Genomic DNA, 15,622 nt, shown 5'->3' with positions numbered 1-15,622 from the left:
GGAAAACGTCGTAACACTCGGAAATCTTCGGATATTTCCTTGTTTTATTTGTGCCAAATAATATTCACATTTTTATTTTATCATGATTAAAAGTTGTTATTAAAGCTTAATCAAGCATAGTGACTTTGTTGTGTTTTTGCTTTATAAATCAAGCAGTAACTCGATTATAAGTACTTTTTTTGTTTAAAAATGCTTCATGCAATATATTGCAATACATATGCAATACATGCTTTCGCATCGCAATATGAATATTCTCTGCAATACCCACCCCTACAGGCAGGTAGCCTGGCTTAACGATTTCTGAACAGTGCCAGAGATCACACACCTGATCCAGACTATCTTCAACCACGATACTCCCATTAACTTAACTACACATGTACTATGACCTTGTGTGACCTGTCTCCCGATGTCCTTCACACGGTGTTTATGGCTATAAACCGTGTAGTATATTTACTCATGTAACACACTATGCATCCAGCGAATGGTGGTTGATTACCAACGTGTTCAACCAAAGAAAATGTCACAGTGATGCTTGAAGAGAATACTAGTGAATATATGATCTGTATTCTTTATAGACCTACCAATAATAGCTTAACGTATTGGATATGTATACTGTATATGTATTTGCCCGACATATGTTTACAGGGCAGAAGAGAATATACACTTAAAATAACACAGTCGACGAATTTAAGGCCCCAAAACACAATTATGATACCCGTATGAAATACATCCCCTTCGAGCTACCCTCAAACCTGGATGTATACATTTTTTATATCCCGTCAGTATATAAAGCGTGTTTTGATGCAGTTAAACTTCACATTTACATCCGAGCAAACTCAAACAACATTGAATTGGTATGAAAAGAACTGTATAAAGGCAGCACCTTGAGCTCAATATAAACGTATTTGGTATTAAGAATTTAGCAATGGCATTACAATCATATCACATTGTGTCGCGGTAGCTTGCATTGAGATCTGATTTTAATGAGATTGAGTGTATATTCACCTGCAAACATTCTCAGTTGGTGGTTATACGTCCCTGAGGGTATTCAACATGTTTGTACTTAATTCATATATTAAAATCGGGTATTGTAAACCCATTAGTTCAAATTCACCCTAATTAACCTGCCTTTAGGCGACTTATAAATACAGATGTTCCTATAGGCTGTAACGTATGTCGCGTAAGCCCATAACATTGATAGGGGCGGTGGGGTAGCCTAGTGGTTAAAGCGTTCGCTCGTCACGCCGAAGACCCGGGTTCGATTCCCCACATGGGCAAAATGTGTGAAGCCCATTTCTGGTGTCCCCCGCCGTGATATTGCTGGAATATTGCTAAAAGCGGCGTAAAATCAAACTCACTCACTCACTCATAACATTGATATATTTCGATGTTGTATTAGGCTCACAACACATTTATGCCTATTTTACATAATTAAACGTGGACTTTACTAAATTCAAGTCATGCATGAAGCAACCTAAATTACACAGAAAAGTGTAATTGTACGCTTTAAAATAAAAAACTATCATACTTTCAGGAGCATATTTAATTGAATTGCGTTGCAACCAAAGTCACAAACACTGAGAGTCTAGCACATTCACCACTTTGATGAGATTAGCAATAAATTCGGTATAACTCTGTACAGTCACGCGTCCTTTTGTATTGAAATAGCAACCTGATATCCCGTTCGTGTCTAATAATCCGTGAACTCAAGGATTCACTACATTTCAGTGTCATTGGTAGGACCATGTCACAGATATCGCCTTGCATCGAGACACTCATTACGGCTGTAGGGGACGTTGGTCGCCAATAGAGAGATGTAAATAAAACAGTCTATGTACAATGGAACAGGATTCTTATGATCTAAAATATATAATGAAGGCAAAGAAAAAATAATCTGATTTTTTAACGAATAAACAAAATTCTTTTGTTATGGATTTCCAAGGAGTGGTGTATATTTCAAAAATTGTACGCATTTAACAGACCAGATGACTCTATAGTTTACATGAATACGCAAGCATTTGACTAATGTGGGTAAGCCCACCGCCTCAAGCAGGGCGGACTTAGTGAGGATTACTTTATTTCATATGTACGACTGTTTCCTAATAATAGAAAATAATCAATTTTCCCCACCTAGCTTGATTTGCTATTGATATGTACGTAGTGATTTATCTATACCTATAATATACACAGATCTAATTGGCATAGCCAGTTGAATATAAACGCTGTTTAATGTAGTTTGTTGTCTTTCTGAGATAACTTTAGACGAAAGTATCATCGTCAGGAATAAGTGACACGTTACCTTCGGTTCCCAATAATGTGAGAGGCTTAACTTTGAGGATATGTGTCAAGAGAAAATCTGAAAATGCATTTGTTTAAAACAGGACACTTACAAGTTGGGACCAGAAGCAATTATGATAATCAAAATGATTTTAAATAAGGTCACATACTTATATATGGGATATGTCAGGCATACAATCTCTCTTAGCTGACCACCTAATATGATTTAATCTGTGAAGTTCTAGTTAAAGTTTAGGGTATTTTAAAGGCAGAAGTTTAAACGAAAGTTCAACCCTATATTGACCCGAAAGGGGTGAAAATCTGTGAATTTAGATTCTGTGTATGCACAGAGAACGTCAAACGATAAATTTACTTTAAAAAATAATAGGACCCAAACTGTTTATTGAGACATCTTGCTGACTTGTAGTACAGTGGTGCGGGGTATATTTGCATGACCTTGACTTGGGTATGAAGACTTTCTCTGAGCATACCCAAATTGCATGAGTGAATTTACTTTTACGCCGCTTTTAGAAATATTCCAGCAATATCACGACAGGGGACACCAGAATTGGGCTTCACACATTAATTGTAACCATGTGGGGAATCGAACCCGGGTCTGACGACGAACACTTTTACCACAAGGCTGCCATACCGCCCCCATGCCAAAGTTGACCCAATCTGCACAACAGTAACACGGAACCTACGGATAGGGCGGCACTTGAGTTTGGTTTAACGCCGGGTTGAACAGGCGTCAGCTGAAATTGGCGGGAGTGAGTGAGTAAATTAAGTTTAACGACTATTTAAACTGCTTTCATGTTATATCGTGTCAACGTAAGGAGAGAGGAACGGCACAAGTGATGTAGGCCATAGACATTTCGCCCCTCTAAATCCACAAGCATAGACATGGTGCTGATAAACCTAGACACATAACTGGGGGGAACTGGGATTCGAACCCACCATCATACATTTCTGGCTGGAGATGATGCAGGTGAAATGGGTATCACCTTGGTGAAACCACGAACACGGATGGAAACCCTTGAAACGTGATCAGGAAAAGTCTAGATTCGGAACGGTCAACCCACTATGCATTGACTGTTGGTGCCTCCTAGAGAAGCAGCCAAGGGGATTCAAAGTTACATTGGCACCTAGACTAACGCTTAGTCTCTGAATATATATTTTTGATTGTAACAGATAAACCTATTTAAATTGAAATGGAGCCCAAGGGAGACCAGAGATTCAGAACCTGAGGAAATCTAGACTTGATTCATTTTGGGCTTTAGCATTGCAGAGAGGGCTAGGCTGTAGGGAACATAATGTGGTTCAGGTACTGAGACAGACTAACTGGCACCTAGCAATCTACGCTTGCCTCCAAGACGACCTTATGGATCGAGTGGTCTGTTTACTTGGTTGAGGGGCGGTGGGTTATCCTAGTGGTTAAAGCCCTCGCTCGTCACGCCAAAGGCCCCGGTTCAATTCCCCACATGCGTACAATGTGTGAAGCCCATTTCTGGTATCCCCCGCCGTGATATTGCTGGAATATTGCTAAAAGCGACGTAAACCCATACTCACTCACTCACTCACTCACTCACTTGGCTGGAAGCATGTCACTGTACCCGATTGTATAAAGGGATATCGATCACCAGATTGTCTGGCCAACAACTCTGTTATTTGCAAAACGCCGTCATATACAGCTTGACTATTGATGACTTCAGGTTTAGAAAGACACAACAGAAACTCTTACAGAGTCAGCTCTGCCCGGGGAATTACAGGAATCCCGAGTAGACGACTGGACCATTGTTATTTACTATGTTTAGGGGACATTGTTTGAACTACACACGACTAGGGGATTAATATTGCCTTTTCAGATTTAATTAATGTCTGTGAAATAGAAACAGGTATGCTTGGTCGTTCCGAGACTAGATGCCGATCAAACAGAGACGACTAAAGAATATACCTTATAGTCACCTCGACGCCATCCGGTAACCTATCAGTGAGTGAGTTGTGTTTTACGCTGCACTCAGCAATATTCCAGGTATATGGCGGCGATCTGTAAATAATCGAGTCTGGCCCAAACAATCCAGTGATCACACAGCATGAGCATTGATCTGCGCAATTGGGAACCGATGACATTTGTCAACTAAGTCAGCGAGCCTGACCACCCGATCCCATTAGCCGCCTCTTACGACAAGCATGGGTTACTGAAGGCCAATATTCTAACCCGGATCTTCACGGGTCCCGGTAACCTTTACGATGCATCACTTTTGAACACGCAGCGTTTTATTATTTCACCTATTGGTTGGTTGGTTGTTTAACGCCGCACACAGCAATATTCCACCTACATGGCGGCGATATGTAAATAAGTCTGGACCAGACAACCCAGTTATCAACAGAATGAGCATCGATCTACGCAATTGGGATACAATGACATGTGTCAACCAACTCAGCGAGCCTGACCACCCGATCCTGTTAGTCGCCTCTTACGACAAGCATGGGTTACTGCAGATCAATTCTAAACCCTGATCTTCACGGGTATTTCATCTATTGCTTTGTGTTAGTTACGTCTCCAGGTTTGTCAGCACTAAACCCGTGCTCGTGGATTTCAACAAGGTGGTAAGCGAATTGATTTATTCTCATTTTAGAAACATTTAATACAAAGTATTTTTAATGGTTAACAATATCTTTATTGTAGGGGAGTAGTGGTAGCCTAGTGGTTAAAGTGTCCGTTCGTCATGCTGAAGACCCGAGTTTGATTCTCCACATGGGTACAATTTGTGAAGCACATTTCTGGTGTCCCCCGCCGTTATATTGCTGGAATATTGCTAAAAGCGGCGTAAAGGCATACTCACTCGCTCATTCTTTCTTCTAAGTACTATATGATGTGACGATTCGGTGTAGATCCTTGTAGGCCCTACTGTTAACTCCAATGTTCTATAAAAACTCACATTACAGAATAAAGAAGTTGTCATCCACATAATCGTCTGAACTTTAACGATAAGCGTGATTGGTCATTTCTTTATTCCGACAGCTGTGATATCACAGAAATATTGTTTCATGCGGAGTTAAACCAAAATCAGGAAGGAAATATCTCAACCGTGTAACATACAGTTGGTGCGACCCACGAGCACAAGACTAAGAGATTGGCCTTCTAGAGACCAAACACAAAACTGAAGTCGGATCCTGGCATCAAAGGGAAGTAACCCCGCAACAAACTGAAGGGCCTTTATCATGTTTTGCGTATTCGGGTAGAGCCCCCGAACACTGCTCAACATAGATCTATCTAAGTCCTCAATCCGTATAGCCCTCGTGAACAGGATGTACTGATAAAAGTTAGAGCTCGCATCACAATGATCTAAAATTAAAATAAACAGGAGAAAACGTGACTCTATCGTCGAAAGCACCACTGATCTTTGTACAGCTGCGCCCCTTAGTGGTGCAAGCTAGGGTCCTTTGATCGTGGTTTTGAAATCCAGAGTCGGGGTTTCTCAGCTCCATGTGAGTCAGGCGCGTTGCAAGCCAATTTTGTCGTGTAAGCCCGATAGGTTGCAAAGCTTTATATTTAGATCGGAGAGCGGAAGGTCGCGGGTTCGATCCCCGACCGCGTCATACCAAAAGACGTTAAAATATAGTACTTGCTGGTCCCTGCCTGGCGCTCGGCATTAATGGGTACAACAAGGACTTGTCGGCTCGGAGTCAGTATAATGTGTCTGAGTAGGGTATTCATGCTTCTCTGCGGCATGGTATCTCAGTGGGCTAGCACTATAAAACCAGCTTCAGTCTGGGCTAGTACAAGCAGCCGCACATACACATACACACGCATGCACGTCGTCATATGAGCGAACTATTCTCAAGCACGACGTAAAACCCAATTTCACCTCACTTATATTTAGATATTTAGGCAATAACCATTTTTAGGCCCGGGCTTTTTTATATTGGTGGCTACGCCCATGTGAGTTTAATCGTTTTATGGTCAGAAAAACTGAGATCTGCGTAGCTTCCAGCTTTCAATCCACATTAAGCTGACAGGCCGTGTAATAACCGAAATACTGTTCAAAGCGGCAGTAAACCAAACTCACTCTCTCATACATCTAATGCAGCCTAGTGTCTGTTAGAACACTGACATTTATTATATCAAAACCGTAGGTAGCAGTTAGTACAATGCTGATATAACTGTATTAAGATGTTACGTGTTCGACGGGTATTTTAACCTCTTACAACATCCGCGTACAGCCCACTGATCACGTTGAAGGTTCAGGGACATCGTAGTGATATCGATTGTAAGCTGACTGACAATGTACTAAGGAGCGTATATCTTGGTATGCACACGGAGGTGTGGGGAAAAGGTGGATTGCAGTTCTTCGAAAAACGAAACTGCATATTGGGATAAATAAATGACACTGTTAACTACAGGGTATTGTCAAGAAACAATATGAGTCATCCTTTTTGTAGGTTTTGTTCAAGTGTAAAGAGGTTTATATCGCCACCATTACCGCTAGCGTCGGTAAACAATACATGATCTCTCCACGCTGATGTGCTCAACTAGCTCACCCCCGAAGATAGGACTTGACCGTTGCGTAGCAACGTGACGCTCAGACATGCGCTAGCACACTCTGACCCAGGCGGCCATGATTTTGTTTGGGGGTCCGTGCACGCGAAAATAGGAGACCTCCAACTTACCTGACAGCACTGCAAGCAAGAAGAAGGGATTACACGAGCGGGGCGTTTCGTAACAAATTTCGAGAGAGTACTCACACCCGAGAACATTCGCCATTTGTCTGGTGGATGTTATGTGAATATGTTCTGACGACTTACAAGCGCTGGTTCGCTTGATGAAGATGTTTTCTGTGAAAAGAGCGCGAATTAAATTTGAAGGGGTGATGAAAACAAACTGCTTTTCGACACAGTTTCTCAGGATATGTATTTTGTGGCTGGTGATAGGTAGGTGTATTATGAAAAGTGTTATTTCTGTCAATGTGATACTCAGTAACATATCCTTCTGATATATTTTAAAATTTAGACAGTTTTTCAGTTGTGTGATTTATTGTTTGTTTAATGAAGTGTATATGCAACAATAGTTCTTGTGTTCGGGATTTGTGATCACAATAGATTCACATGTTAAACAGTGTCTAATTCTGTATCAGGCGTGCGTTATGGGTCTATTTGTGAATACATGTTACACAGTTTCTAAATACATAACATTCACAGTGTTAATACATATATGGCTTTAAGTGATTAAATGTTACACAATTTCTAATTGATAAATAATTTTCTATATGATAAAAACATTGTATTCTTCACAAGTTAATCCAACATTTTAGGTTACACATTAAGTGGAATAAAAAATATAACTAATGGTAAGTGTTCCTCCCGTTCTCCCATCCCAAATAATATTTATAAATATACTAATATTATTAACAAAACTTAACACAACAATTACTAGAGAACTCACAAAATGACTAAAAGTCCAAAATTTAAGTTAGGGTTAGGTTTGGGGTTAGGTTTAGAGTTAGGTTTGGGGTTAGGGGAACGGAAGGAACTCTTTCCGTTTATTTATACATTATAGAAAGCCATACTTGTGTTTCAGGTTATCCGACCAAGCCAGTGCTTCACTGGCATCATAAAATTTTACATCATATCTAAATATTAAAAATAATAGATATTATGTTATATTTTAAAAAGCCCAAAAATAGATTTTCTTCCTTAAGTGGCAATTAGAAGCTGGTATGATGACGTTTTGGTGTAGATCCTAACACCGTTATCAAGCAAATGATCTACACTGAAATGTCGCAACTACTACTGGAACAAAGAAGTTGTCTATCATTTGTTTGATAACGGTGTTAGGATCTACACCGAAACGTTGCAACTACTTCTGCAACAAAGAAGTTGTCTATCATTTGTTTGATAACGGTGTTAGAATCTACACCGAAACGTCGCAACTACTTCTGCAACAAAGAAGTTGTCTATCCATAAAAAGTGTTCCACAAAAAATAGATGTTTCCATGCAGTATATCTGCACAAGTTATTTTGACCAACAAGTTTGAGAAACTATTGGAAAGACTTCAGCCATATCCCCACTTCTAGTCAAATCATATTACCTGAAAATATATATATTCTTCTCATCGTTAAGATTTATACCCGTGGAGGTCCGGGTTAGAATGTTGACCTTCAGTAACCCATGCTTGTCGTAAGAGGCGACTAACGGGATCGGGTGGTCAGGCTCGCTTACTTGGTTGACACACGTCATCGGTACCCAGTTGCGCAGATTGATGCTCATGCTGTTGATCACTGGATTGTCTGGTCCAGACTCGATTATTTACGGACCGGCGCCATGTAGATTGAATATTGCTGAATGCGGTATAAAAGAAAAACTTACTCACTCGTTAAGACTTAGGGGGGATACAGGCGGAAGTCTTACCAAACTATGAGTGAAACATTATGAGAGAAATGCTCAATATTTGTTTCCATCTTTTACAACAAAACATAATTAAACCTCTGTATTATAGCAGGGACAGTGGGGTAGCCCAGTGGTTAAAGCATTTCCTCCTCACGCATTAAAGGCCCGGGTTCAATTCCCCACATAGGTACTATGTGTGAAACCCATTTCTGGTGTCCCCCACTGTGATATTGCTGGAATATTGCTAAAAGCGTTGTAAAACCCAACTCACTCACTCATTTATTATACCAATGTATGGGTGCAGATAAAGGTTAGGTAGATGGCCTCTCATGACACTGAGGTGTGGCAACACATATGTCATATTGTCGCTGGAACAGGATTAGATAATTTACAGGCCACCGTCATACAGCTGGTATATTGCTGGGTGTGCCTTTAAACAGAAAACAAATTGTCCTGTTTTGAACTGCACAGATTTATTTGTATTTGAACTTACTCCAGTTACTGGTTGTCAGAGTTCTATAAATAAAATGGTCATTTATTAACTATGATTGTTGATACTGTAGTGAAGAACATGATAGGCATGATAATGGCTTTTTCATGTACGCTTTTCATAATTTCCTGAACTGGGAAGCAGTGTTAAGTGAGGGTATTACAGAGATCACTTTACTGCCTGCATTGTCTATGAACAGCATGTGCAGGAGAGGAAGTTTGTGGGTTGATTTGCTGCTATGTCATTAGAAAAGATGTTTAAAGGTGGTACTTGTTGTTGCCCTGGCTAGTGATGGGCATTTATGGGATATAATAAGGACTGGTCAGCTTGGAGTCAGTATGATGCGTGTGAGTGAGGTACATGTCTGAGACTGCTGCATGGTATCTCAGTGGAAGATCCAAGTTAGAATTGGTCTTCCGCAACCCATGCTTGTCGTAAGAGGTGACTAACAGGATAGGGTGGTCAGGCTCGCTAACTTGGTCGACGGATGTCATCGTATCCCAGTTGTGTAGATTGGTGTTCATGCTGTTGTTGACTGGATTGTCTGGTCCAAACTTGATTATTTACAGACCGCCGTCATATAGCTGGAATATTGCTGAGTGCGACATAAAACAACTAACCAAACCAGTGGTATTATTCTAGACTGGTATGTGCATGCATGTCACTATATACAGGGCTCGATTTAAGACATGTTAACCTACTTGCACCAGGTGCAACCTAAGACAAAAACCTAGTTGCACCAGCCAAATTCCAATTGCAACATTAATAAGTGTTAAAACATCAAAGGTTTTGGTGCACATAAACATATTTCCGTGATGTAGTAGGCTACCCATGAAACCTTAGCACCACAGCCACACAGCTGATCCCTGTTTACAAGAGCTGTCATAGCCGAGACGTGTCTGTAAATAGCAATGTTTCAGTGCCATAGGTATTCAAAGTTTACAAGAAAAATGAGCTGATATATTTATGCTTAAAATGTCAGATTTATTGTTGATTTATTTCCCCAAAATTACTTGCACCTGGTGCAAGTTAGACTAATAACTAGGTTGCACTTTGTATGTAATGTTAGGTTGCACCAGTGCAAGTAACAAAGCACTAAATCGAGCCCTGTATAAGAGGAATAGTTTTGAAGTTGACATTAAACCTCGTGAAGATCAGTTCACGACAACAGTGATATTTAAAGCTCTCTTCTTCCGATGGATTACTGAACTTTTGCCAAGTGCTTTAAAAATATTTTCAATTAATACATTTGATTAGTATTGAATGATTAAACTCTCCAACATCAACCCTAATCTGTAAAACACGATTGATTTATTAGAAAATAAATCCTTTAATGTTTAACATTCAGTATCATATCAGTGAAAGAAATAAAGACAGCAAATTTTTCATGTTTATCGAGTTTCAAAATGTATAACTTGATCTGATTAAATAGTTACAAAAGTAAATTGACTTACTGATAAAAAAAAATAATTCTGACCTTAATGTTACTGTGAGAAATATAAAATAAATTTTCTTTTGAGAACACTGAACGTATCAACTTGGGATTATAGTTTAGTGTAATTGCGTCAGTAGGTACATGTGTGCGCTGTAATATATTGCTGAGTACCCTCTGATGTGTGGTGTACTGTGAAGTGTTATTACCAAGTATACCCTGCCTGCCTGTGGTATATCACTGGCGCAGGGCTTCAAACTGTACCCACAGCAGTCATTAATGTGAGACTTCAAACATGGGGTAGTAAATCCACCCTGAAGGTAATTGGTTAACTTTCTGAAATAGACCCTGAAAAATACAGTTCCAACCAATATGTGATATTTTAATGAACCAATAAATTCTTTGTACACCTGATTAATTCAATATATTTTGTATTAAAAACAACTTCTTATTTGTTTTCTTTTAATACTGTATAGCTTGATAAGCATGATAGGGTTGGTAGAAATGTGTGAATATAGTACTATTATATTTCAGAGGTTCATTTTTGGTCTCCCCTCTAAGACACATTGCTGGACTGTTGCTCAAAGTGGCATGAAGCCATACATATACTTATAAACATGACAGAAAACAGTGTGAATGTATTCTCTGCATGATTTTAACATGTTTTTAAATACATTTTGATATTTAGAATTGAGTCCAATTATCATTTAACATGGCCACCATGCAGGCAATAAAACAAGTATGAAGGTGTGAAAAAAGTATTCCGAACCCATAAATGTTTGAAATGAATCAAATGATCTACGTTATATTCCTTTTTTCAAATTTATGATCATGTAGTGGACAATGGAAGAAATTGTACATTTTGGTAGCTAATATAGAAATATGGGCAAGTGTCAATCAAAATACTTTTATGAGTGGTGAAAGTTAATCATACTGGGCCATGCCCAACTTGACAGAATGCATGGTGAGTTGTCGTCATAGCAGTACAACTGTTGTAAGTCAGTTATGGTTCCTGTCTCTTTGCAGTGCTCACCCAATCTGGGTTAGAATTGATCTTCAGTAACCCATGCTTGTCGTAATAGGCGACTAACGGGATCGGGTGGTCAGGCTCGCTGACTTGTTTGACACGTTATCGTTTCCCAATTGCCTAGATTGATGCTCATGCTCTTGATCACTGGATTGTCTGGTCCAGACTCGATTATTTCCAGACTGCCGCCATATAGTTTGAATATTGCTGAGTGTGGCGTAAAACTAAACCCACTCCCTTCTCTTTGAAGTTCCAGTACTTTACAACTGTGAAGGCATTTCAGTGTATGTTTTTTGTTCCCAGATTGTGCTGCTGGTCAGTGCAACTGCACCGGAGCGACGTGTGACACGACTTGTACTGCTGGTCAGTACCTGGAGAATGGACAATGCCTGGAATGTCCCATGGGACACTAGTAAGTATAGATGTACTGCCCTTGATGTGATACATTGAACTCAGTCGACAGTCGTAGGGTGGACTCAATGGATGATCTGTGACAGGGTCTAAATACCTACACTACATCTTGTATCCTAAAACCTACACAACAACAACTAACAATAGTAAATACTTAAAGAGGAAGTAATAGTCTCTTGGCCTGTGTACTAGTCTGTGACGTCTTACGAGGAATCATGTTGGTATGTGATATGATATATTTATGAAGGGGCAACATAAAGTAAATATGCTTAAGTAGTGAATAAATTCTAGAGGCATTATGGGTAGTATCTTTGAAGTTTGATCACCAAATACGGTTATGAGGACTGTGACTCCAGGTCAGCTGTGTTTCAACATTTATTGAGTTGGAATGTAGAAGTCAATAAAGAAGCCGTAAGGTTTCTTACTGGTGAAAAGGGTTCATAAGTGGTCGGAAAGTGAAAAATGTGTATTTGATGACAGACTGTTGTATTGGGCAGACCACATTTACTGAAAGAAGCCTTTCGTACATGCAGTGTGTGTGTTACGGGTATGTCAGTGATCGGTGGTACTAGTGATTTGTAAGAACAGATTGTGTGAGTGGACTGTCAACCAGGAGAAGAGTATAAAGAGACTGATACTATGTATCAAGTACTACAACTGTAGGGTGATATGAACACTGTATGGTTATGTTAAATAGGAAATACGCATGGAGAAGTATTATTATACATATGTTGTAACCCAGGGTTTTATAAAGTCCAGGGTCTGGTCATTTCCAATAACTTACTTTAAAAACATCCTGTCTGTAGCAGCATGTGTATAGTATCATAATCATGATTATTATTTTGTTTTTCTCTCTGCTCTCAACATACCTTTACCACTTATTACGAATCTAATCAAATAGATTTAGTTCCTGGATCATTCATGGCTCATAAGGGGTGGGGTTGTATTGTCATTAAAACTTGCACCTGTCATATCCCAACTAAATATACAGTATATGGAATGAGTGCAACCTTCAACAATGAAGGGATTGTGTTTAGAAAAGTTTTTACATTCTCCTACTTAAAGTGATATATCTATGTAGACAGTTTACTCATATATTTATGTACTTATTTAGTTTGTATTTTTGTTTGAAATATTTGTGTAACAACTGAAAAAGAATAGTAAAATTTGCCAAAGTCACATTTTTAAAGATGTCTAATAATCTCCCACAAAAGTCAAAAGCACTGCAACATATGTGTTGGTAAAATTGTCCCAGGTTTTCCCCTGTGAGTTGTAATAGAAGTAATATAGTCCATGATGTTTTATTGACTTGACCAGCAAATATTGCAAACACAATTAGTAATCCTTCAGAAAAACAATTGTTATGCCTTTCTTGTTCAGTGAGAGAGTGAGATGAGTCCTGATAAATGAGTTACTTTGTATAAGCCTCTGTTCTGTGTACTTGTTTTCTTTGGAAGCCATGTTTTATTTGTCTTCCTGCAGATAATTAATGTTCTCTCTGACAAGACTCGTTGCAGCATGAAATAGTTGCATGTCTTGAATCAATATTTACTAATTAGACATATTCATTGTAGAAGACATAAAACTGGTCGACCTTCTTGTTAAACCCTCTTGTGTAATCATCAGTGTGATTGTAATCGTTGTATTATGCAGCGCTACCTCAACAGTTTCTTTGTTTTACAGGTTTGTTTTCGAAGACACAAGTTTGTGTGTGATTGATTTTGTGACAGTAATGATTGATGAGATGTAATTATAGCGTGAGAGGAGTGGTTGAAGGTGATTTTTTAATAAGTACACCACGACTCGTGGGATTGAAGTCACAAGTGGGTTGAAGAGAAACATTGTATTGACTTGACATACTCACTCACACAAGATGGACATGAAGGAAAACCAAGTTCTATGGACAGTCAGCTTCTTTGTTGTAATAAATGCCATGTTTCAGTGTAGATACATCACTTGGTTGATTGCAATAAAGAAGTTGACTATCCATAGAACATGGTTTTCGTTCATCTTTACAACTTCTAAAATGCCTCTCAAGATGGACATGTCTACAACATGGGGTCCAACCAGGTGGTATTCTGGTGTAGGGGAGATGGGTCTTTTTGTATGAAAAACACATGTTCCTGAAAAAGCAAACAATGATAACAAGTCAAAAGGATTTACAATAAGAAATATTCAGACTAATGTTCTGATGTATTGTAAGGGGAAGAAAATATCATTTGGAACCTCTCAGAGAAAATGATTGTGTCTTGAAGTGCTCACTAAAACTAATTCCAATAGTTATCTACCCATCCTTCATACTCATGTTTGAAGCCTGTGACAAAGTAAAGAACATAATTTATCAGACTGGTACCATTTTGGGCATTCCTCCTGCTTAGAGTGGGGCGGTGGGGTAGCCTAGTGGTTAAAGCATTAGCTTGTCATGCTGAAGACCTGGGTTCGGTTTCCCACATGGGTACAATGTGTGAAGCCTATTTCTGGTGCAGGGCTCCAGAAATTTTTCAACATCAGGAGTACGTACTCCATATTTTTTCACTACAGGAGTACTGGAAAACCTTAAGAGTACATTATTGTTTCGTTTCATATACTCATGCCAATAATGGTTGTCACCCCACTCTCCACACCCACACCCCCTCTCCAATACAAAAATTGAAGGGGGTGACAACCATTATTGGCATGAGTATATATGCACCACAGCATTGATAGTCTTGTGTAAACAGGTCAATAAACAATAAACCAATATTTTTCTTCAGATAAATACGTCTGTAAGTGATTCTCAGACCGTACACTATTGCTGTGGTGTGTACCTGCTACGTTTTCTAAATTATTTGCTACCGTATTGTGCATATTTTTTATCCGTACATACGCCGATAAGGCCCTTATCTGGAGCCCTGTGGTGTCTCCCGCCGTGATATTGCTGGAATATTGCTGAAAGCAGTGTAAAACTAAACTCACTCACTCCTGCTTTGAGCAGAAATGTCATATACCACCATGGGATTGCAGCATATAAATACTCACTCACTCTCACTCTCACTCTCTCTCACTCTCACTCTCACTCTCATTCTCACACACACACAAAACATCCTGTGTACATATATGTAACCTCAGTGAATGCACTCCGTACAGGTGACCTTAAGTTTGACAGATCCAAGTTGTATCTCATACTATGCTATTGATGCTGATGTTTCTGCCTGAATCTTTTCACAAAATTGATTCTTCTCATGCCAAGTTTATAGTTAGATAGACTGATATATTTGCATTTGTTTTCAAAGTTTAGTAAGCGCATATCTGTAATTGATATGATACTGAAAGAAACTTCCAAGACGCAGTCAGTGCCATGGCAACAGCTGGACAATGGTAGACAAAGCAACTATCAATAAATCACTGATAGAATTGAAATGTAAAAATTGAATTACTTCATGGATTTTTGGAATATTTCATTATATTGATACCTGAACTGTCAAGTGCATGACAGTATTGCCATAATCTGTATTGTCAGTCTCTGAATTTAAGTGTGGAATTATTTTATACTGTCATGGCCTAAAGCATGTTTATCATGTTTCAGATTTATCTTTCATTGATCTTGCATTGATC

At 39.1% G+C, this 15,622-nt stretch overlaps 1 protein-coding gene across 1 annotated transcript in view; it reads left to right on the top strand.

Annotated features, from left to right (window-relative positions):
• Positions 1-6,913: 6,913 nt before the first annotated feature.
• Positions 6,914-15,622, top strand: part of LOC124282469 — a 145,052-nt gene continuing 136,343 nt past the window's right edge. The window contains 2 exon segments of the mRNA XM_046718476.1: positions 6,914-7,212; positions 11,921-12,029. Coding sequence (XP_046574432.1) covers positions 7,104-7,212; positions 11,921-12,029 — 218 coding nt within the window. The 5' untranslated portion in view covers positions 6,914-7,103.

Source organism: Haliotis rubra, unplaced genomic scaffold (assembly GCF_003918875.1).
Source record: "Haliotis rubra isolate DU_JTF1 unplaced genomic scaffold, ASM391887v1 Scf3, whole genome shotgun sequence".
Classification (NCBI taxonomy): Eukaryota; Metazoa; Mollusca; class Gastropoda; order Lepetellida; family Haliotidae; genus Haliotis; species Haliotis rubra.
Note: the sequence above shows the minus strand (reverse complement) of the source record. Positions and strands in the feature narration are given on the sequence as shown.